The sequence below is a fragment of the Vicugna pacos genome, chromosome 2 (genome assembly GCF_048564905.1).
Source record: "Vicugna pacos chromosome 2, VicPac4, whole genome shotgun sequence".
Taxonomy (NCBI): domain Eukaryota; kingdom Metazoa; phylum Chordata; class Mammalia; order Artiodactyla; family Camelidae; genus Vicugna; species Vicugna pacos.
The window spans coordinates 93,287,014-93,310,134 of record NC_132988.1 but is presented as its reverse complement, the minus strand read 5'-3'; the positions used below and the strand labels follow the sequence as shown (position 1 = coordinate 93,310,134).

The 23,121-nt window shown below is 36.3% G+C and overlaps 1 protein-coding gene and 1 non-coding gene across 3 annotated transcripts; one reads left to right on the top strand and one right to left on the bottom strand.

The window, feature by feature from the left end:
* Positions 1-1,201: 1,201 nt before the first annotated feature.
* Positions 1,202-22,958, bottom strand: UGDH (UDP-glucose 6-dehydrogenase). 2 transcript variants are annotated; one of them, XM_015244000.3, is made up of 12 exons: positions 22,674-22,958; positions 19,357-19,525; positions 13,814-13,915; positions 10,778-10,978; positions 10,327-10,524; positions 9,725-9,872; positions 7,750-7,844; positions 6,151-6,281; positions 5,784-5,917; positions 5,271-5,362; positions 5,042-5,152; positions 1,202-2,534 (listed from the first exon to the last, which is right to left on the bottom strand). In XM_015244000.3, the coding sequence occupies exons 2-12, from the start codon at positions 19,516-19,518 to the stop codon at positions 2,424-2,426; spliced, it is 1,485 nt and encodes a 494-aa protein (XP_015099486.2). In that variant the 5' UTR covers positions 19,519-19,525; positions 22,674-22,958; the 3' UTR covers positions 1,202-2,423. The 2 variants fall into 2 exon arrangements, with proteins under 2 accessions (XP_015099486.2, XP_015099487.2); XM_015244001.3 differs by having other exon boundaries at positions 19,357-19,520.
* Positions 18,147-18,253, top strand: LOC116276852 (U6 spliceosomal RNA). Its single transcript, XR_004186353.2, has one exon. It is a non-coding gene; the product is annotated as a U6 spliceosomal RNA (small nuclear RNA).
* Positions 22,959-23,121: the final 163 nt, after the last annotated feature.

Sequence of the window (23,121 nt, the reverse complement as noted above, 5' to 3'; positions counted from 1 at the left end):
TGGCTCTGGGTCAGTGGGGCCAGTTTTATAGTGCCTAACAGGAGTGTCCATCACCTGCCAGCCATTGCCAGTAAGATCTTTGTGTAAACATTGATCTCATGTAATCCACATAACAACTTTGAGTTAGGGATGAATTATCTCTATTTTATAGATGAGGAAAATAAGGCTTTTGGGTAACTTAGCCAAGATATCACTTGCTAATAAGTAATGCAATCAGGATTAAAAGCTGGAAGTCTGAAGTTGAATAACATAATTTCTGGAGAACACACTGTAGGAGAGAGATTTTACTTTTTTATATACCCTTTTGTATCTATTTGAATTTTTTAAAACCGTGTCCATGTATTATTTTCGATTTTAAGTACTAGTTAATAATCTCACATAAAATATTAGCTAATAAAAATAGAAATCTTGTATCAACTTTTAAAAAACACACGGTCTTTAATTTCCTTAATAGGGGAAAACAAGGCTAACTGTCTTCTTTCAACTTTTCACACAAAGGCCTCAAATTGCTGTTTTAAGTTACCTGTCCAGTTACTGGGGTTTTTTTCCCCCATTATAGCCAGTTTACATGGCTCTATGAAATGCCTTTTGTATTTTCCCTCAGTTACTAATTCTCCTCCCTTTTAATTAGTATATTTTATGCATAACTATTTACTTATCAATCCTAGGCACTGATACATCCTGCAACTTAAAACCAGTGCCTTATTTTATCTCCTTTAGGCAAGACATCTTTGGGTTATAATCCCTTTAATATAAGATTATTAAACAGAATACAAGAATATTTTCAAGCAGAAATGTAAAGCAAATTCTAACTAATAAGCTCATCCTCACTTCAAAGTCTTATGGCTCATCTATGTTCAAATACTCGTGTTTGTCTCTTTCTGGTGTTTTGCTTCTGGTTCTCTGGTCTGCAAACTTCTGTCTTAAAGGGTCAGATAGCAATTTATATAACCATTTAAAATGAAATGTAAAAATGTAAAAGACATCTTAAGCTCACAGGCAGCTAGCTAGATTTGGCCCATGAGCTTTAATTTGCTGATACCTAGTCTGTTTGCTAAATTCCCTCCCTTTCTTGCATCATTTAAAAGAACAATGTAATGCCCTTTTCTCAAAATAGTGAGTGATATTTTCCTATTTAATGTCAGACTGTCATGACTCATTAGTTACATGTACTAGACAAAAAATACACCCACACAGTGGCTGATACAGAGTATTTTATTTATATATTTGATATCTGTACAGATGTCTCTGTCCTCATCTTTATCTCTGTAGATTCTTACTGAACCGCAAAATTCCTAAAGGATGAGGCTTGCATCTGTTTAATACAATTTGTACACTCTCAGCGGAGCACAAGCATCAAAGGGACATCTGACATATTTCAATAATGATAAACACAAGAGAAAATCAAAGTCAACAAGAGACAAGAAAAAAAGCAGATGAAAACACAAAATTTCTTATTTCAGGATTATGCCATACATAACTTGTAATATCTACTTTTTTAAGTTTATACATGAGATTATACTGTTTTTATTACTTAAAGGCAAAGGGGGAAACTGCAGTGAATTACAGGAATAAAATGCAAAGTAAAGGTAACAAATATTTCTGGCTCTTGGACTAAAAAACTAATGATCTGTGAGGATAAATGAGAAGTGAAGAGGTCTGAAGTAAATTTTCATTTCACCACATGATCTTCTCATGTTAAAAAAAACTGCCTTTTAGTCTTACTGATTGATTGGAAATGGGCAGTGATGATCTTTTTGGACTAAGGAAAAATACGATGCAGTTCATTAAAACAAAAGGAGCAAAGGAACAATAACCAAATGATACTTGTAGGGTCAGTTCTAATGTGGAAGCACAGGGGGGAAAAGTTGGACCTCATTCTGCCCATTGCATCCTTCTAAGTTCAGAGAGACAGGAAATGGCAGTGGAGGCCACCTCACTCAATTAATCCAGAAATCTCTAAATTTCCATGACACTTTGGAAAAGTCAACAGGTGTAGCTTAGTATTTAATATAGCAATTTTATGGTTTAAAATACATACTTAATGACAAGTAAATAAACCGATGATCAGAAAAACAAGAGTGCCATTCCCATTAAAATGTGATATTAAACTGCTGCCTAAAGACATTTTATAAAGTAAAAAGTGTTTAAAGTTTAATTTTACAAAAATCAACACCATTAAAACCAACATGATTATTTGCTACTCATCCAATCACTGAGGTAACAATATTATAAAAATATGTAAAAAATATTCTAGTTTGATAATTACCAGATATGCTGATTCCCATACAACTAGTATAAATGTGATTATTAAAAAAATAGTTTTGTTTCCTTAAAAGCACTTGGTTCATTTACCACTGAATATCAGATAAATATTTGCTATCCTAAAGTACCAAAAAAATTACAGATAAAAATGGCAATGTTTATATTCTGGGTTTCTTGTTCGGTATATCCTGAAGACTGAACTTTGGAATTTCACCAGAAGCGGCATATGGAATTCTCTTTGAAGACACCTTTTTGCCAATTGTTTCAATCTAGAGGGGAAAAAAATTTTTTTTAATCTTTTTAGAGAGAAAATTACTAACAATTACAATACATAAATGTAAAATCTCTATAGTGCAGTATAATAAGGAGGAAAACCTAAGTGATTTTTTTTTTTAAAGCAGAAGTTTCTCAGGTTGTCTGGGTTAATACAAAAGATCTTTGGTTCCTTCCACATTTTTTATGTTTCTAGAACCAGTCTACACTCCATCTTTCATATTCGTATTTAGACACGCTCACTCCTGTCATTCTCAGCACCGGACCCGTTCAGAGTAGGCAGGCATATGCCACTATCATCGTAGTAGCACACACACAAGCAGTAAACAGACCAGATTGTTTTTTAATGAGCAAAAAGCACATTTTTATTATGTTAAGCCGTTACAATTTTAGGTTTTATTTATTATAGCTGGTTACTTCAGTATAGCTACCTAAGCTAAGTAGTATGTCACCTTACTAGAAGAAACACACACAGCTTATATATATACATAAACACAAGTATACACAAATACACACACACACTTTCCATCTCTTTTTTATATTGCTAATGGGACTGTAAAATTCCACAACCCTTCTGGAATACAATTTGACAGCATTTATCAAAACTCTTAATTATGTACTACATATTTGTGCTTATTTATGTGATTACCTTGCAGGCCAGAATGTTAATTCACATTCTTTCCAACTCTATTCTAATGTCTGTTTTCCTTATTCTAAAATAACTTGCACAAGCTGTAACAGCATAGTTTTTAGAAGTTCGGGTTTCAGAGTCTAAAAAGGCTCCAGTTGGAATCCTGACTGATAACTGCTGTTTCCTAAACTTGTGAAGGTCTTTCTTCCTCATTTGTGAGTGGTGTTACCCACCTACCTCAAAAGGCTGTGGTAAGAATTCAACTAGATAGTGCTCAGCACAGTGTCTGGCAGAAAAGAAGTTAGCCTTCAATAAATCAATGGTAGTCAATTTTCATTTTGCATATTACATTTTAAATCTTTTCCCTGCTATCCAAAATCATCAGTCTTTAAAGACACTTCTTTTTTAATAGTCATAACTTTATCTCCTCTCTACAGCAGAGTTAAATATACTACACAATTTTCATAAATGTCTTTTTAATTAAAAATAATATCTAATTCTGACTCATACCACAAAGGGTTTTTGCTTCGTATTGATCAATTATACAATAATCAATTATAAATCTTATTTAGTGACTTGTAAATACACTTTCTTTAGTGATTCCATCCTAATTTTTTTTAATCCTTGCTAGCAAAAGTTAAGTTATAAGTTCTTTTATAAGAACTCAAACTCATTTTAATATATATCCTCTATGTATCTTCTCCTTTTGATGAGTAAAACAGGAATAAGAGAAAATGTGTCTGTGCCTGCAGATAATCTTAAAAAACAAACAAACAAAAAAACCTTGCTGAGTTTCAGTCATGACAGGAAAAAACAATCATGTTAACTCGCTAAGGAGGGGTGGGACAGAAGAGCCCCCAGGGTCCTTGCTGGAGTGTGCACAGACAAGGATGCCATCTGAGTTTTGCTGCAAGTTAATCTCTCATGAATGAGAAATGGGCACTGAATTCTAAATAAGGATCTTCAACAAGTCAGTGACAAGAGAACCAGATCAAATACTTAGAACAGCACACAGGGCCTTCTCAGTACCTCTCCAAGACAGCGGGTGTCGAGCAGACGCACACAGCCAGCTCTGAACACAGCCCTGCGCTGCTCTGCTTGGGGACTGTGCTGATGCAACCTCCTGGCAGATTTCTTTATCCTCCCTGACATCCCCCCAAGCCTCCCACTCCATGTCCACACTGCTCTGAGGAAATGGAAAGTAGCTCCTTTTCTTAACACTTTTGGGGCCCCTGGTAGAACTGAAATAGATGCAACATCAAACATACTGTTCAGGTTTCGGTCAGCGCTCTAAATGTTCCATAATTAGCTGACAAACCCTGAATCAGAAGAGGGCCGGAGCCCCTGCATCTCTCGCACCTCATTCAGACCTCTCCCAGCACCAGCACAGTGCTGAGCACTCAGGGTCCAGGATCCTGTACCAACATGTGACAATTACACTGAGTACTGTACTTTTCACATTCACACAGCAATAAGTGACCTGGCTTCTGAGGGGGTCAGTGTGATGCAGACAGTTTTGCAGAGCAGCTTTGGAGGCTCCAGGAAAAAAAATTTTAATTTGTAATTTATTTTCTTACTTGACATTTATATGAGGTAAGGCAAGGCATATCTTGCCCCTACATGATAGGCAACTGATGACTTCCTAGATACTACGTAAGAGAGACCCATACTGAATGACCTTTAGATCATAAATTTAAGGAGGGAGTGGACTAATTCACAAATACCCCAGAGATTCCCAGAGAACTGACTGACATGTTGCCCCAGAGTTATGTTATTGCTAAATGAGAAAATACTAAAATTCTAAAACTCAAAGCCTTTAAAAAAGCAAATGACCAAACAAATGAAACAAAACCAATCCAGGGTCATGCTTACCTGGAAGCCAATGGTTTGTAGTTCATTGTGGAGCCCGTCCAGGACACGCCGTCCATCAAAGATAAAGGCTGGCTTCAGCATTTTTTTATGAATGCGTTCATAATCCAGTTCCTGTAAAGACAGAACCAAAGAAACAATCAGAGCACATACATGCACACATACATACTCAACCCCAACTGATACTAGAACACCCCTAAAACCCTCCTTCATCTCATGTACGTCACCTCACCTTAAACATGTCCCACTCAGTGCAAATAACAACAGCATGGGCACCATCACATGCTTCATAGGGGTCCTTGGAAATGGTCACAAGCCGGGCCACTGTAACAACCCAACAAAAAATTGGAATAAGAAAGGAGTGATTTCAAATTATGCATTTTAACACTGGGATTGCAGTGGGAGTTGGAGGTCTGACAGAGTGGAAAAGTCTGGTTGAAGTGTGAGTGAGGATAATGGTAGGGAGCCTGAAGTACCCCTAATCTTGCCCCAGAAGCATCTCCTTAGAATCTCTGGGGCTTTTTAGAATATATTGGAAAATCATTAGACTAACCCACAGCTGATTACTTGAAATCAAAGTTGATGGAAGCAATGTCTGAGAGTTTAATTTTAAAGAAATGAGTTTGAAAAGAGGGCCTACCAATGAAATAAATGATAAAAACTGAATTATCAAAGGTTTCTAGAGAACAAACAAGTTTGGGGGCCCAAACTCAAAGTGACACATGAGACACAAAGCCTTACTTACCTTGGTCATCCTCTGAGACTCCTGGATGAGAAAGATCCACAACTATTTGTTCCCTTGGTACTTTCGGATCATATATATGGAGGTGTGCACCTTCATCCATCAAATATTTGCTAATATATATACTAGACGACTCTCTGAAGGGAAAAAAAAGTCAGTATTCCTAAGCTCTTAAATGGCATATATTCTAATACCTAAGGGGTTTAATCGTACCAGGTAAGATTCTATTTCTTGTGAGGATATGGCTGCTCACTTCATTTTTATTCTTTATACTTTATACATACATGTATTTCACACACATCCACCATCACAAAAATCAGAGAGGAGTTCACATTCTCAAAAAGGTTGAAGTATTTTTATGAACTGATACCTTGTATCACCAGTGTCCTTTTTGAATGCAAACCCCAGAATAGCTATCTTCTTATCAGTCACGGTATTAAACAGACTGTCTATAATCCGGGAAGCAAACCTCCTTCTCTGGTAGTCATTCATGTCTATGACCTGAAATCACATGTACAATTATGCAGTGATCAGTTAAGAGGTGCATCCTGTGCTACACACTGCTCACGGCTTCATGGTGAGTATTCTTGTCTGAATACAAGCCTAATAAATTAACAGGAGGCAAAGATTAACCAACCTATTTAGTATCTACAGATGGGGGAAAAAAAAAAGAATTACCCATCATCCACCCCCCTTCCTTATAGCCATCCTGATAATTTAAATTTTCATTTGGCTTAACTTCCCATGCACCAGGCTGGGACGGATGTAAAGAGAGGGGGCACAGCTAAATTTCACTCCCATCTGAGGTCCAGCCATGAGGCCAGCCTAAAAAAGGCACACAGAACACAGTGTTCTCCATAGCCAACTTCTCCAAAGCCTGTGGAAGCAATTAAATCCCAAAATACTCCCTCATACGCTTACCCCCGACCCCTCACCAAAACTGTGAGTAGAAAGTGAACAGAGAATAGTCAAAACAATGCACAAAGTTATATCTGCCTCTGGATGAGCCATAACACCACGAACATCTGGCAAAATTTGTAATTCAATGTTATGCATAAAAGTGTCAGATTGCCTAATCTGTTATTCTCCTAAGAGTTTATAAATAAGACGACATACTGGTGACTAGATGAATATAAGGAATGAGTTTTATTTAAGGCTCTAAGCTTCTATAAGCTGTCTCAGAGCCTGAGAGCTTGGGAAGTGAGTCCAAAGTGTTGGAAAACCAAGTCTTTATCTGCATTTTCCCTACAATGGACAGTAAGATAAAGCCAACATAATGGATTGAGTGAAATAAACTTAAAAGTGTACATTTCCCTAAAAATGTGCATTTTCTTACATTCCCACTCACTGCCAAAATCTGAAAAACCATAGACTTGGGGAAAAAATATTTACAAAAGGTATGAACACTGGCAGCTATCCTGAACAAATTACTTAACATCACTAAGCGTCAGCTTCCTTGTCTATAACTGGGGATAACATTAATGATGAGAACTAAGATACTACATGTAAAGGGCTTAAAAGAGTGCCTGGCACAGAGTTTAAGCACTCAGTAAATATTAACTCTATTTCCATCTTGAGAAGGGTCTCTAATCTTAGCTCTGTGAATCTGGGAAGAGACAAAACAAATTTCAACCATTTGGAAGCATTACAATACAGGTTCTTCCTTTATTTTTATCTTACGCCTTTCAAGATAGAGAAGACGTAATTGAAAGTGGCAGTTTTTGCTTTACTCTAACTCCAAATTTAGTCATAAAATTGAAGGAATACTGGTTTTATCATAAACTTCCATCACAGCTGATTACCAAAAAACACATTATAAACACAGAAGCCCAATAAATAAACCTAAAATGAACAAACTGAATATAATAATGAGTACCTGGAAAAAAATTAATCCTATCAAAAACATTTGATAAAGTAACATGTTTTAATTAGAAGTTAATCATAACTTGTTGACTCTAAGGATTAATACCTGCTGCCAATAACGAGCTACTTCAGGCAAATTTAGGGCCTCACAGAGATAAACCAAATTCAGAACATCCTTTTGAAAGCAACTCCCACCAAAACCTGAATAAAGAAAAAAAAAAAGACAATATTTTCATTTAGGAACCACACAACTGAATCATGTAACAAATTTCTTTGTCATACTAATCAGCCTATGCTAGGATTTTTAATGATAAAATTTGGATGTTGGAAAATCAGTGGGTTTATAAATTGGGTGAAATTTGCAAGCAACCAATCAACCCTACAGATAATTTCCAAAGAGTTTTCTAGCTAAAGTTTTATTATGGTGACATTTTCTATCTTTTCCCTTATTCATCTGGTATCACTGCCCCACATCTCTAATTCTACCATACAGCTGGCAAACTTTTATAGGTCAGATAGTAAATATTTTAGCCTTTATGGCCCATAATGTCTCTGGCACAACTATTCAACTCTGCCTTTGTAGCTCAAAAGCAGTCACAGACAACATGCAATCAAATGGGCATAGCTATGTTCCAATAAAACTTTACTTACAAAAATAAGCAAATAAGCTGTGGGCCAGTTTTGACCTGAGGGCTATGGTTGCCCACCCCTTTTCTAGCACAATGCACTGTACAGTGAAGGTGGACGTGAGCTTTGGAATCAAGAACTCATTAGTTGTATGACTTCGAGCAAGTTATAAAAATTACCTCTGATCCTTAATCATCTATATAATGTAAATACCAGCACCTCTGTAATAAGTTATAAGGATTAATAAATAAGATATATAAAGTGCTGGTTCAAAACTTGATGCATAATGTGCCTTCAGTAAATAGTAGCTATTTTTATTAAATGGTCACTAGAAGAAAATATCAGAAAGATTTAAAAGGCTAGGAAATGGCATGAGGTCCCAAAAATATAGGAAGGGCTCCCTATGGCCCAAACTCTAAAAGTCTCTATTTACCTTGACATCAACCTTATTAACTTATATCCAAAAATACTTCTCCTTAAGCCCAATAGTTATGTTCTACAAATCTGCCACAAACGTTGAATTAGCATACACTAAAGCATTGTTCCTAGGGAAAAGACAGCATTAGGTGCCTGTGAGCTTCTGGTCACATTTTTGTCAACTGATCGACACATAATCTTGTTTTATGTGTGTTTCTGTTTAAAGACACATTTTAAAATAAGATTGATGGATTAACATTGAACTCACAGCCAACAGCACTGTAACTCATGCCTGACTGAATGAACCTTATTAAACCGCATGTATTTTCCCTGTAAGGAACATCACAGCCTTCTGGTGCTTGGAAACACTGGACAAAACTTCAGCAATATGCTTGGAGGCCATTTTAAACAGTGGAATCACACAAAAATACAAAAAATGTGGCAAGAAATAAACCACAAAAAGCAAAATGTTTTTTGTGGGAGCTGAAACAAGAAAATAACAGTATTGCCTTATTTATCTTCAGCTGAGAATGTATGTGTTGGGTGACTCAAAATTTTTAATGCTCTGTTCATGCCTGCAAATGACCACTAAAGCATCATGAGTACCGATGCTGGTGTTACAAATAAACTTCAGCACATAGGCTAATTCACAAATATGAAATCCACAAATAATGAGGATCAACTGTATTTTACCAAGGCTGCATTTCCAAAACTGCATTAGTAGGAAAAGCAAATGATAGGGAAATTTTCCTTACTTGCTTCAGTAAAGTGTTACAACATTTCCTATGTGGTCTCCCAAACTTACTTGTCCTAAATGTTCTAACCAAATACTAATATAATCCTCCTAAAACACTGACCTATGTTTATTCTACTAATCAGTCAGTAATTATTATACAATATAAATTAATAGGCTGAGGCTACATGTATAATGGAATCATTATTTTATTTTAAGGGAGTTAAGCTAAGCAAAGGCTTCCTTAAAGTTAGAGACCTAGCTAAATAAACCTACTTTTATGTACAGAAATTTTTCAATTTACCAACACTGGCTTTCAGAAACTTATTTCCAATTCTCTGGTCCATTCCAATGGCTGTTGCCACCTCTTCTACATCAGCTCCTGTTGCTTCACAGAGGGCACTTATAGAGTTAATGCTGCTAATTCTCTGGGCAAGAAAAGCATTTGCTGCCTTTAAAAAAAAAAAAAAAGAAAAGGAAGACTACGATGAGCTGAAATAGGAATTGTGTGCTTCTGCATTATATTTCATTGAGTTGATGCAAATTACTGAGGGAGATATAAAAGTTACTGATGGACTTAGTTTGAGGAGGCAATGGATGGGCTGAGACAGGAAGATGTTTTAAATTAGAGAAGAAAGATGATTAAGAAAGTAAAAGTAGGGCAAGAGTGATCTTTTAAATTACGATTGTAATGTAAAGTTCTATTTTCTCTTATATATTCCAGGATATTTTATACCCAAATATTTGATCCCCCTTGTGAAAATTATTTCATAATGTATAAGAATATTATCTTCAAAAACATACCTTTTTATTAATATTAAGAAAGTACCTGTGTAGCTAATCAGGGTTAAGAGAAGTAAGTCCTTGGCTTTAAATTTAATAAAGAGTTGAGTGCTATATACCAACCAGTTTGGAAAGTTCTGAAGACCAAGTATTAGTGGTGAGGATCTTTTCTCTGGGAACCCAGTGCTCATACACAGCACACAGTGCCTGCACAGCTCTCTGGCCCTCTGGGGTTTCATCCCCTCCAATCAGCACTCTGTCTGGGCTCTTCAGGTCCTTGATGGCTGTTCCTTCTGCCAAGAACTCAGGGTTGGATAGCACCTAGAATCCCAATGCAAAGGAAAGTTTTAAGCTGGCATTAATTATGGACAACTTTAGGGGGAGGGTATAGCTCAGCGGCAGAGTGCATGCCTAGCATGCACGATGTCCTGGGTTCCATTCCCAGCACCTCTGTTAAATAAAGAAATAAATAAACTTAATTATCTCTCCCCCATTAAAAAAAATATATGGACAACTTTACAGCATGGATATTTACATAAGAAGAACAAGATTCTAATGCTTCTTTTTTTCATACCTGTAAATTCAAGTTGGGTTTTGTGTTTGCATCAAATATTCGGCGAATACTTTCCGCTGCCCGCACTGGGACTGTGCTTTTCTCAGTCACAATTTTGTACCCATGTGAGTTCTGCACAATGCGTCTAGCACAAGCTTCAATATACTTCAGATCTGCTGCACGGCCTTTCCCCATTCCGTAGGTTTTTGTTGGAGTGTTCACCTGATGAGAGTATATGGGATTAAGAACAGAGGATTGGTGAGATATTCCCTCATTTCACGACATGCCCTGGACCATCAACTGACTAGTCAAGTGTGAAGTTAACTACCATGAGTAGCCCTGATTCCACCTTCTATTAGTTCCATTGAAATAATACATTTCATAAATACAATACCAGAGGGAACAGAATGAAGCACCTGGAAAACTCATTCAATAAATTTCTGTTGAGAAGTTACTGTATATGCATCAGAACCAGGCAGGCAGGTTCGAAGCTAAGCCTGCAGATAGAAAGATGAGAGACTCCGAAAGGAGTTCACAGTTTGAAATATAAGTTTTCTCTTTCTTCCTCTCTTGATGGTATGTAATATATTATCCTGGTCTTTAAAACCAAACTTTAAACTCCTTTTCACTCTTCTTTTTTATAGACCTATATCAACAGGTTTTCAAAAATGTTTGCAGTATCATTGGCAAATGCTTTCTTGGCTCATTAAAGCTAGAAATTATCTAGCATCTTCAGGATACAGAATACTATGTAGACAAAGACTGTCAAAATAGAAAAATAAATCATGAGTCCAGCATCTAGGCATTTAGTTTTGGCTTAGGTGTATCATAAAACCTCAGGGAAGTGTGGCTGCCTTTGCCTCAATGACCTCAATGAACTCATTGGAAAATGAGGATAACATGCTCTCTAAAATCTAACACATGAGCTCTCATGAAAATAAACATTCTCTGAAAAGTCTAAAATTCTAAATAGGAATAATTTTGGAACCAGTCAGTAGCACCAATTTTCTTCTCTTGACAAGCTCCTAACTTAACAGGAGACTAAATAAAGGAATCAAGCCAAAATAAATCGAAACATGAAGACTGAGTTGAAGTGTGAAAAGCAGGAGGATAAAGTTGTTTGTATGCATGGAACAATTTAGGAAAAGACTTAGATGTGGAAGTCAGGGTGTAAGGGAGTACAGAAGGGCAAAGATGGCTGATGGGATAACATTAAACAGGCCACAGAACAGGCAGACAGATGATCAGACAGCTTGCCCAGATAAATGAGCTCTGAAGATAACACTTGAAAACTGGTTCCAATGCATTTCTTTGTTTCAGATGAATACTCCTGGTAACTGGTGAGACTCAGACATCTTCATATGCATATTGGATATTCAGGGTTCTTCTGTAAATTGGTTGTTTATAGTCTTTACTCATATTTTGGTTGGGCTCTTTGTCCCTTTTAAAAATTGACTTAAAAATTTTCTTTATATATTTCAAATATTAATCTTTATTACTTGCATTTTATTTTTTTTAGAAGTTTTAAATTTTAATGTTTTCCTTTTTGATTTTCGTGTCTTATAAAATAAATCCTTTTATCTCAAAAAAAAAAAACTGATTCGATATTATAAAACGATTCCTACCCAGAAATTAAGCTGGAGTGGGAGGAAATGGAGAGAAGAAGTAAATAAAACAAGACCAGCCATGATAACTGCTGAGAATGGAGGATGGGTAGACAAGGGTTCACTATATTGTTGTTTTCATCTTTTGTAGAAGTTTGCTATTTTCCACAGTGAAAAGTATACATGTAAATTTAAAAAAGAAAATAAAAAGCAAATCTAGAGAGTAATACTATAATAATTTACCTTAATAGGCACATAAAATAATAGCTTTAAAAGATTCAAGGCAGCTCAGGCTAGACTGGCAGAGAAACAAGTGTAAAATCAGCTATCTGTGCTAGACCAGACTGAGGCAGACTCTATTGCCTAAGAATAGATACTTTAAACAAAAAAAATTTTTAACTGAAAATTCCCCTATTGCCATTCCAGGATCTGGTTATCCAAATATTAGGCTAAGGTAACTTCTTGATTTTCTCCAAGCATCTAGATACTCCAAAATAATGTCTCCTTTTCTATGCCTCTACCCTAACCTTCTGCAAGAATTAAGTAGCGACTGGGTAGGTGAGTCATAGAAGTGGCACCAATTACTCTGAAGTAATTAGGGAAGCCAAAAGGAGAGACTGAATTCATGACACACTTTTACTATGGGCTTCATTACTACTTCCTTTGGAGTTCACATATCTTTACAGCACTGCTTTTGTCTCAAAGCATAGTCAATTCAACAGCATCTATGCTCTGTGGAACCCAGGCAAAGCTCACACCACTGGCTTACCCTTTATTCCTTAAGGTCCTAAACATCTAGAGTCATATAACATCCCAGCTCAGCCACCAATTGGTTGTAACTATACTATCACACAGAATATTTGAATAGATGGTTACCAGAGCAGCAAGAAAAAAGTTACCTTGGTTCAAATATTGGACTACCAGAATGTACTCCCAAGCATTGATTCTAGTTTTTTCATCACAAAGGTACAACAGTTTAGCTGTATTATGAGCTGCAGGTGTCTGTGGACTAGCCTAACAACCTAACCAAGTTCTAAACAATTTAAAATCATTTTCAGACCATAAATGCATCTAGATAGGAGATGCCTATAAGTTTACAAGCAAACTTTATCTGATTCTTTTTACGTCACCTCCATCAAGCAGTGGAAACAAGAAATGATGAAATATATATACTATCACCCACTGTGTTCACACATTACCAGTGCTTTCTAACTCTAGATCTCAGACTAGAACTTTCTTTGAATTTATTTGTTCAATGATCTGAAATTACCAGATGATAATAGGGTTTGGTGAAGTGTTGGATAAAAAGTTAGTGATAACCAAAATTCAACTGGACAACTCTATATTAAGTAATGCTGTGGCTTAATACCAATAGATTTACTGTTAGAATTCAATGAAACTTCTATATAGACAAGAATACATTAAAACTCACACAGCAAAGGAAAATACTTACAGAAATAAACACAAGATCAGCTTCTTTAATGGCGTCATCAATATTGGTAGAAAAAAATAGATTTTTTCCTCGACAGGATTCTACCACTTCTTTTAGTCCTGGCTGAAAAGGGAAAAGAAAAGAAGTTGTACATACATTTTATCAATAATATGAAATAAGCCAATAGTATAGGATTACATTCGTTAAGAGGACGGTCATGCTGTAATTTAAAGGTCTAGATTTGCTCTCAAATAACACCTCTGTAGAAAAATCAAAGATCATATTGGTACCAAAGGCCATCAAGTGTACATGATGGGACACAACAAACAAAGCAAAATTGATCCTACCACAATTAAAGCAGATCAATTAAATGCATGTCACTGTTTACCAAGCACCTGACTGTTTCATAAGTGTTAACAATTAACTCCAAGTGTCAACACAATCAGCAGTAAAGTCAAAGTCTTTTGTGATTTCAAGCAAACATTTGATTTTGCATCGTCATTATGAATACAGGTTTTTACCCCCAAGAATTTAGATCATAAAACACAGGCCATTTAGACTGGTTGTGAGTCAATAATTACTCTATACATACATGAAAATATATTTTTTCTAAGTCCTATTATAAGAAACACTTCTATTAAAAATGTGCTACTTTTCCCATACAATTTAACAGGAGATATAATTAAGAATTCTGAAGGGGGAAGGGTATCATTCAGTGGTAGAGTGCATGCCTAGCATGCATGAGGTCCTGGGTTCAATCCCCAGTACCTCCACTAAAAGATAAATAAATTAAAAAAAAAACTAATTACCTCCCCTCCCCCCAAAAAGAATTTTGAACTATACAACACCACCTAACAAGTATTCTTGCTCCCCACCCCCTCAAAAAAGTCAAGTCTAAATTTGATAAAATCAGTTCAATCAGCAAAATCCTGACTGAAAATTTCTACAGGATAAACAACCTGGTTTCTCCAATTAATAAACTAAAGCGAAAAACAGAGAAAGAAAGAGAGATTAAAATATTGTCGTCTTAAAAGACACTTAAGAGATACAAATCTATTGTAATATATGGATCTTATTTGCATCCTGATTCAAATAAACCATGGGAGGAAGGACATGTTTAAGAATTCTTAAAAACCAAAGCAAAACAGACCTTCTCCTCTACTGGAGGAGAAGGTTCAAACAATATCCACAATATTATGGACATACAGAAAACCGTATACAGCAAAGTAAAAAGCCACTTCAGGGACCAAAGGTCTGGAATTATATCCAGAGGTAATCCACTTTTCTTCATGGTTCTGAGGCACTTTAACATAAGCAAATGGAGAAAGTGTAAAAGTAAATTCAAATTTCTATTAGTTTAACTAAAATGTACAATAGAACCAGCAAAATACACGAACCACTATACCATGAACATCGCCAATTATAACAGCTGTTTGCTTTATCATTTTAACTAGATTCTAGAAAGTGAGAGTAAAAGGTTACAGAGTTGGAATTTTTCAGAGAAAATTTAATTCAATCCTATATAATCTCCTAATGTTTAAATTAAAGTCACCTAAAAATCAGAGCAATGCAGAATTTATACTGGTTTTTTTTTTGTCTTAATAACACCTCAAAATGAATAACTATATTATTCTGTTAAAATCACTGGGGTATTTGTAAATCTCCAAAACAAATGTAGAGATAGTTAATGATATAGGTTCTACCTCTTATTAGAGTCATTATGTAATTATCATAATTAATATTTAAGATTTACATGGTATTTTTTATGGAAGAACTCAAATCCTTTCACATTGTAAAATTTTACTCAAAAGAAGCACAGCAAATTATCCATTTTGGGTTTTTGGAAGTAGTTATTATTTTTCAATGAACAAAGTTAAAAAAAGCATTAAATATGGTAACACAAAAATGTTTTAATTGTTAAATATTAACAGTATCTACTATGCTGTTCTCTGAGTAAAAACTTGAATATCTTATTACCATATTTTATATGATGGTCATTACTATTTCCTTCTCAGGCAGTGAACATGACTACCCTTTTACTAATATAGTTTTGACCCATAAAACATAAGCCAATAAAACAAGAAAAGAACCACAATGAACATAAATTCATCAACTCTAAGTATATTTAGCTGGGTTTTCAATGTAGCCTTCATAATCTTTTCACTTGTCCTCTCATTCTGAGATTCCTGCTCCAACCTCCACTATAACTTCTTCAAAACCATCTTGCCTCCCACATTCAGACAGCTGAGATGACCAACGTGTCAGTGTCTTTTATATCATGTCCTCACCAACAAAACTGTCTGTATCTTTATCCATCCTTGTTTACTTCCCTGTCTCCAAGAAAGAGACTTTCAAGGTCAATTCCTCTACTTGTGCTTAGGAGCCCATCACCTTTGCGACCTTTCTAGACTTTATTCCACCAACTGGACCCTTTATTCTTAAGCTTTTGACCTTTCCTTCTCTATGTGATTTGTCTACTGTAGTTTACTAACATGCTTGATCCTTTATCAACCATAGAAAAAAACATAAATAAATGAAATCACTTTCCCCTCTGCCCCTCTCCAGTGACCACCCCCTCTATTTTCTTCTAATTAAACCTTTTAAAAGAAGACTTTTACTCCTTTTCTACACTTTCTCACTTCTTCAATCTCCTGACATTCGTGATCATTCTTGTAAAAGTTACAATGGCACCCATAATACCGAATTGCATGGATATGTCTCGGATCTTTTTTCTCCTATATCTGGCATAACTGACAGCTTATTCATTCATTCAGCAGACATTTGTTGAGCATTTATTAAGTACTGGCCACTGTGTTAGTCACTCATAATCAAGACATATATATCTTTATGGAGGTTGCACTACGATACTTCTGGGTTTTGGTTCACCTTCTCTGAACTACTCTTCGTTGTTTCTTTATGGCATTTTTTTCTCCACCCAACATCAAATGTTAGCATTTGCCAGGGTTCTGTCCTTGACCCATGCTCTGTTCTCTCTACAGGCTCTTCTTGGGAGAGCTCAACTACTCCAATTTTAACTATTACCTGCATAATCTTTTTTTTTTAAACTACCTGCGTAACCTTAACTTTACATCTTCAGCCCTGAATTCTTGAATATCATTCTAGCTTCCTTCCTCTCTTTCATCCTTCTTATATAATCAACAATCAAATCCTATCATTTTTCCTCCTAAATATTTCTGTGATTCTCAGAGTGGGTAGACTGAGAGTGGAACAACTCTCAAGGAGGCTGTGTACTCAAAAGAACTCATTAAATATTATAAATACACATTAGTTATCATTTCTTTATCAGTGATCAGGAGTTAAATATTAGTCACCAAAAGAGATTTTCTGATATGAAAACCTGGTATTTACAATGAAAAACCGATGCCATAGATTTTTATACCACCACTGTAAACAAGTATCAATTTCACTGTATATTTTAAAATGTATTATAGGATACAGATTTAAGGTGGAAATTGATTACAAAGGTATCTAAGGTTTCTCTGGAAATAAAAATATTTCTTTGCTTTGTCCAAGGTAGGTAAGTATAAAATTACAACTAGTAATGATATGTATAAGCTACTCAACAAAGGAATCCAGAAAGCAGTGTGAACGCCAGTTAAACCTGCCATTCATTTTTCTTCTTTCATGGTTCTTCCTGTTTGACATTTCACATAACATTTCATATCTCAGTATGGCCAAGAAAATGTGCAAGAGTAGTTTTACAACATAAAATAAAGAAATAAAAATGGAACAAAGGCCTGACATACGTTTGAAATGGATAATTGGGTTGCACAGTTCATTTCCCCAAGTAAGATATAGAAAAAAATCATTTTAGATCTTAACTCTTTTACTCTAACTACATATCCCAACTGGATTCAACATCCATGAGGAACACACTATTTTTTTGGAGGAATTTAACTTTTAACTTTTAACAAGTAACAAGATTATTACATGGGAAATTCAGATCATCCTCACAGTTCCTTTGTGGCTTACTGTTGTTTCTATTTTAGGTTTTTTGGTTGTTATTTATTTATACTGAACTATAGTTGATTTACAGTATGTGTTAGTTTCAGGTCTATAGCATAGTGATTTGGTATTTTTGCAGATTATACTCCATTGTAGGTTACTACAAGATGATGAGTATAATTCTCTGTGCTCTACAGTATATCCTTCTTGCTTTTATCTTGTATGTAGTAGTTTGTATCTGTTAATCCCATACTCCTAATTTGTCCCTCCTGTCTTTCCTCTCCCCTTTGGTAACGACAAATTTGTTTTCCATATCTGTAGAACACACAATTCAAAGCCCTGAAGTCGCAGGAAAGAGTTTCAGATTTCAAATAGAAATAGTAGTTCTGTGTTCACTTTAGCAGCACATATACTAAAATCAGAACACTACAGAGAAGATTAGCATGGCCCTTGTGCAAGGATGACATGCAAATTCATAAAGCATTCCATATTTTTTAAACAACGAGGTCCTACTGTTGTTTAACAGTAGGGAATATATTTAATAGCTTGTAATAACCTCTAATGAAAAAGAAAATGAAAAAGAATATACATATGTACAACTGAATCACTAAGCTGTACACCAGCACTAATACAACATTGTAAATCAACTATACTTCAATTTAAAAAAAGAAGAAATAGTAGTTGTCTGCCTGCAGCAGTAGTTTCATTGATTTTTTCAGTGCAATATAGTATTTTATTGCAGGATCATACTATAATTTATGTATCCATTTGCTGACAACATTTAGGTTGCTTCCCATTTGGTGTTATTATCAATGGCACTGCTAATACCTGTGTTTTAGTGCATATATGAATGTATTTCTGTTGGATATACATCTAGGAGTGGAATTTCTGGGTCAAACTATGCATATTTTCAACTTTAGTAAATACTGTCAAATAATATTCAAAAACATAATACCATGAACTCATTTTACAGTGAAAATTTTAAAAAATGGAATCCTGCTTAATAGTTGGTAAGTTAACAATAAATAATAATTGTTAATAATAAGATAGAGGCATATTTTCCTAACTATAAATTCTTTAAATTCATAGAAATTTTAAAATTCCAATTAAACAAATTTGGGATACTAAACACTGAATATGAAAGACATCATTTATTCATCCAAGGTTTCCCTAATATAAATACAATAATCCAAAAATATAATAGCCTTCCATGAATATATAAACATTTACATTTATATTTTATAAACATCCAGTTTTATTTATTTTATTCTTACAGAATACCACTTTTAAATTTTACTATTACAATATGGTAACCATACCAACAGACAAAAGTAAAAAATAGAGAAGAGAAAAAAATACTCACAACCTCATTGTATTAATACAACCATTATTAATATTTGATATACTTCTCTCCAGGCATTTTCCCTCAGCATATTTGACATAATCATAATTATAATGTTCATAACATTGTATATTTAGATCTTTTCATTTAATTTCTTATCAGTTGCAGTCATAGATTTTTACATAAAAAATAAATTTAGCAAAAATAGTAACAAAACAAAGAGTATAAGAACAAAGTGTTGTTTAATATTGTTTACCTCATAAATAGGAAGTGTAGGGGAGTTCCATGCATTGATTCTTGATTCATTGACATCAACAACCGTTACCCTGATTTCAGGGCACATATGAGCAATGACACTACACGTGGGTCCTCCAACATAGCCTGCACCGATGCAACAGATCTTCTTAATTTCAAACATGACTGTACTAGGAGGGAAACAGTAGGACTGTTCACTATTGAAAACAGAAAATGTAAAGAAATCACACTGCACATTCGTCACACTTTATAAAAACTGTCAAGGTGACAGATATCTGGAAGGATTTCCTATATTGACACTCAATAAGATTTATGAAAGCAATCATTTAAAAAGTAGAAGGAGGGTATAGCTCAGTGGTAGAGTGCATGCTCAGCATGCATGAGGTCCTGGGTTCAATCCCCAGTACCTCCATTTAAATAAATAAATAAATAAACCTAATTAACTCCCTCCACAAAACAACAACAACAAAAACTGGATGACCTACCCTGTTTTCAGCTGTACTAGCATGAAACATGGAAAAAATTATTGTAACTGGTATTACTGGAGAAGAGTCACAAAGATTATAATTTAGAAAGTCAAGAAGCAAAACAGAACCTTACTTAGTCTTCTAACACATTAGAGTAACTTTGATTGCTGAGGGAAAATTCAAGGGTGAACACACCAATGCAATCCGAGCTTAAATAAATGCTAGTACACAAAGGTCAGCTTTATGATAGGTTTAGACTAAAATAATCGGTATTAAGATTAGTTCCAAAGTCCAGAATTGGCCTCTGAGATTATATTCCCTACACAATTTGGCTTCAGCGATTTATTTTCAGGTTCTTGACAATGATCTTAGATTCTATCTCAACTTTAATCAGAAACCGTAAGATGGTTAAAGGAAAGTAACTTTTGTAGTTAGCAAAGCTGTTACATAGATTTTGGTAGGTTTTTCAAAAGCCATTAGGTGAACTGATTTCACACTAATCAGAGTGACAAGGGACTGACTTATACTAAGAATGTTAGTTTATTCGGTAATGAGAACAAGAATTGTCAAACTGTTCAGATTCTTAGAATTTTAGTCCTTGTCAAAAACTAAATCCAATCTCAGACATCATTTGATCTAACCCATTCATGGATTCCAAAGAGAAGGAAAATGGCAATCAGCGAGTTTAAGAATTTGTTAGTATATTCCTGCACGGATCAGAGAAGGTACTCTGGAAGGCAGGATCTAATTACAGTGCCTAGCAAGTATATCCCTATTATGAAAAAAGATACATGAAGCACAGAATTAAGAAGATCCAATTCACTTTGGTCTGTATTAAGCAATGTTCTAATCTTCATTGGTTCTCTGGGCAGACTTCCCTATCGGAAGAGAATGAGCTGACCAACCCACTTGAGGTTCCCGGTCTGTATTAACAAACAAGTAATCTGGCTTATAAATTAATCTTTCGTAGCCATGATTTGCAGATATCAACTCACAGCCTGATCTCTAATGACTTTTTATAACTATTAAAAAATGGAATTTTAGTAAAATAGTAAGTATGAACAAAATATGGGATCTAATTGAGTCCCTGAAAGAAAGCAATATTCTTTGTGATAAATGCATAAACAAATATTTAAAATTTATTTTTGTTTTGAATAAGTAGTAATTCATGATTCAAAAATTAAATCTGTATAACAAGGTAAACACTCAGACTTGCACCTACCCCATTCCTGTCTACTTTGCTACCCTCCACTTTTTCAGTTATCCCCATGTTGCTATTTCACATGAAGTATGAATTTGCAGATGACAACGGGGAAATTACTGAAGAAGCTAGATGTACAATCTGTGCAGGTCTGAATAAACTGCCACTTGGGAGTTTCAACAAAACCTCCAATAAGCTTTAACATGGAGCTTGATACAGTGTTAGTGATAAATAATTTGCCCAACACAGTCTCTTCTGATTTCATTTTCAATTTCTGCTTTTATGTACCTTCTGACCCTCTACTGTGCTGTCAGGAAATGGGAATATTTGCTCACTGAATAAGTCAGTTTGAAATGAGTTTTTTTTTACCTCTGCGTTTTGGGAAAGTCACAGCAAACCAGGCTGTTCCAAAACTAATTATCCAGTAGCTAAGGCAACAGACCTTATGGCTGGATACATCAACTTCAAACATCATCTTAGATATTTCCAAAAATTAAACAGTAACAGATGCCTGACCCAGGAAAAATATTCAATCAGTAAGAAAGTCTGTTAACCTTATTATCTATAGGGTACCATGTAAAGCTGTGGAAATGGCAAGAGAGAAGATGGAGTATGCTTATTAATTATAGATTTTATGTTAGAGAAATAAGTACAGCAATGGGAGAAGAAATGAAATCCTTTCAATAACGGTTGTCTACCACTTACCTTAGACTAGATGCTGGGTACTGAAAAGCACGTCTCAGAGAAGACAGTAAGATCTTTCATTTCCAGAACAGCCCCTCCCACCTACCTCCCCATTCCCCTCACCCCCAAGAAACAGACCAGACTACTGTTGTCCATTTCTTAGGGGATTTGACGAAACTCAAAGGCTCACTGTGTCTTTGAGGGCAGTCAATGAACAGCTACTCCTCTGTATATCCCTGAAAAGCTCCCTACCAGTGAATCCCCCTTTCCCATATACCAAAATTCTCAACCTTACTCCATTATCTTCCTGTATATAAAGAGGCATAATTTTTCAAGGTTTCACACAGCATGATTTCCTGAACACGCAAGAAAGGCCTTCCCTAACATGAAATAAAGCCATTTATACGGTGTGGTGGCCAACAAAGCATTCCAAGACAGCTCATATAAAGATGTCACGATAGAATGAATGTCTTAGGATTTCGCCCTTAAAAGGGCTCTCTGGTTCATTTTCTCTTTAGTTTCTTTAGGGCGGCCAATGACGTGAGGAAAGCAGCAGCCCTCCATGTGAGCAGACCCCAAACACAAACAAAAGACTTCGATTCTGAGACCAAAATGGGGTCCCCAACCAGAAGACCACTTCCTTTGGTGGATATTAGGGTTTCAGAAGCGCCAGGGAAATCTCATTTGTTTTAAGTAGGAAAGTGGGGAAAAATAGAGAAGCGATTGGAAAACTCGCGAGTCTTGAATAAAAAGCCAAGCTAGTCCTCCTCCTGGGCAGCAGATCCAAAAGACGATTCCCGCCCGGAACCCAGAAGAGGAGACGAGAGTCGTGAGATTGGAAGCCCGGGACCGAGCGCAAGGCGCGACTGGAAGCTGCGCGCACACCCCCCTGGCTCCTTGCACATCCCGCTGGGACCCAGGAGCATCCCCACGGGACGGCGAGGCCAGCCTGGGAAAGGCGCTTACCCACGACCAAGCACCGACCGCTCCTATTCCGACGGCTCGGACAGCTCCTCGCTCTGGGCCGCGCAGCCGCAGCTTCTGTACTCGCGCCCTGCTCGGTCTGATCTGCCCTCACCGCACGCCCCTCTAAGGCTGCCAGGCGCCGCACCCCGAGTCCCGGGCCCAAGCCCGTATTTAAAGGCTTCTACCCAAGAAGGGGGAGGCTTCATTCCCCTGCAGCCAGGCCCTCCTGGACTCTGGCCTCAGCCGCATCCCTGCTCCACCTCCCGCCACGCTAGGCCCGCGGCCCGCCCCTATTTCCTGCGGGCCCAGGGGCGTGGATATGGGGGCGTGGCTAGCCGTGGCTGGGAGGAGTCAGGCCCCGCCCGCCGGCCGAGCTTGGGCAAATCCGTTCGGGCCAGCTCAGCAGCCCCGCCCCTGCCGCGAGCGGCGCTGGGTGGAACTGCGTGCG

Excerpts from the sequence above, each read along its gene's own strand:
- UGDH (XM_015244000.3), bottom strand. The coding sequence starts at position 19,518 with ATGTTTGAAATTAAGAAGATCTGTTGCATCGGTGCAGGCTATGTTGGA. Across the intron at positions 5,153-5,270 it reads CTGAGTGGGACATGTTTAAG|GAACTGGATTATGAACGCAT; the intron begins GTGAGGTGACGT and ends CTGTCTTTACAG. Across the intron at positions 2,535-5,041 it reads TACAAACCATTGGCTTCCAG|ATTGAAACAATTGGCAAAAA; the intron begins GTAAGCATGACC and ends TTTCCCCTCTAG.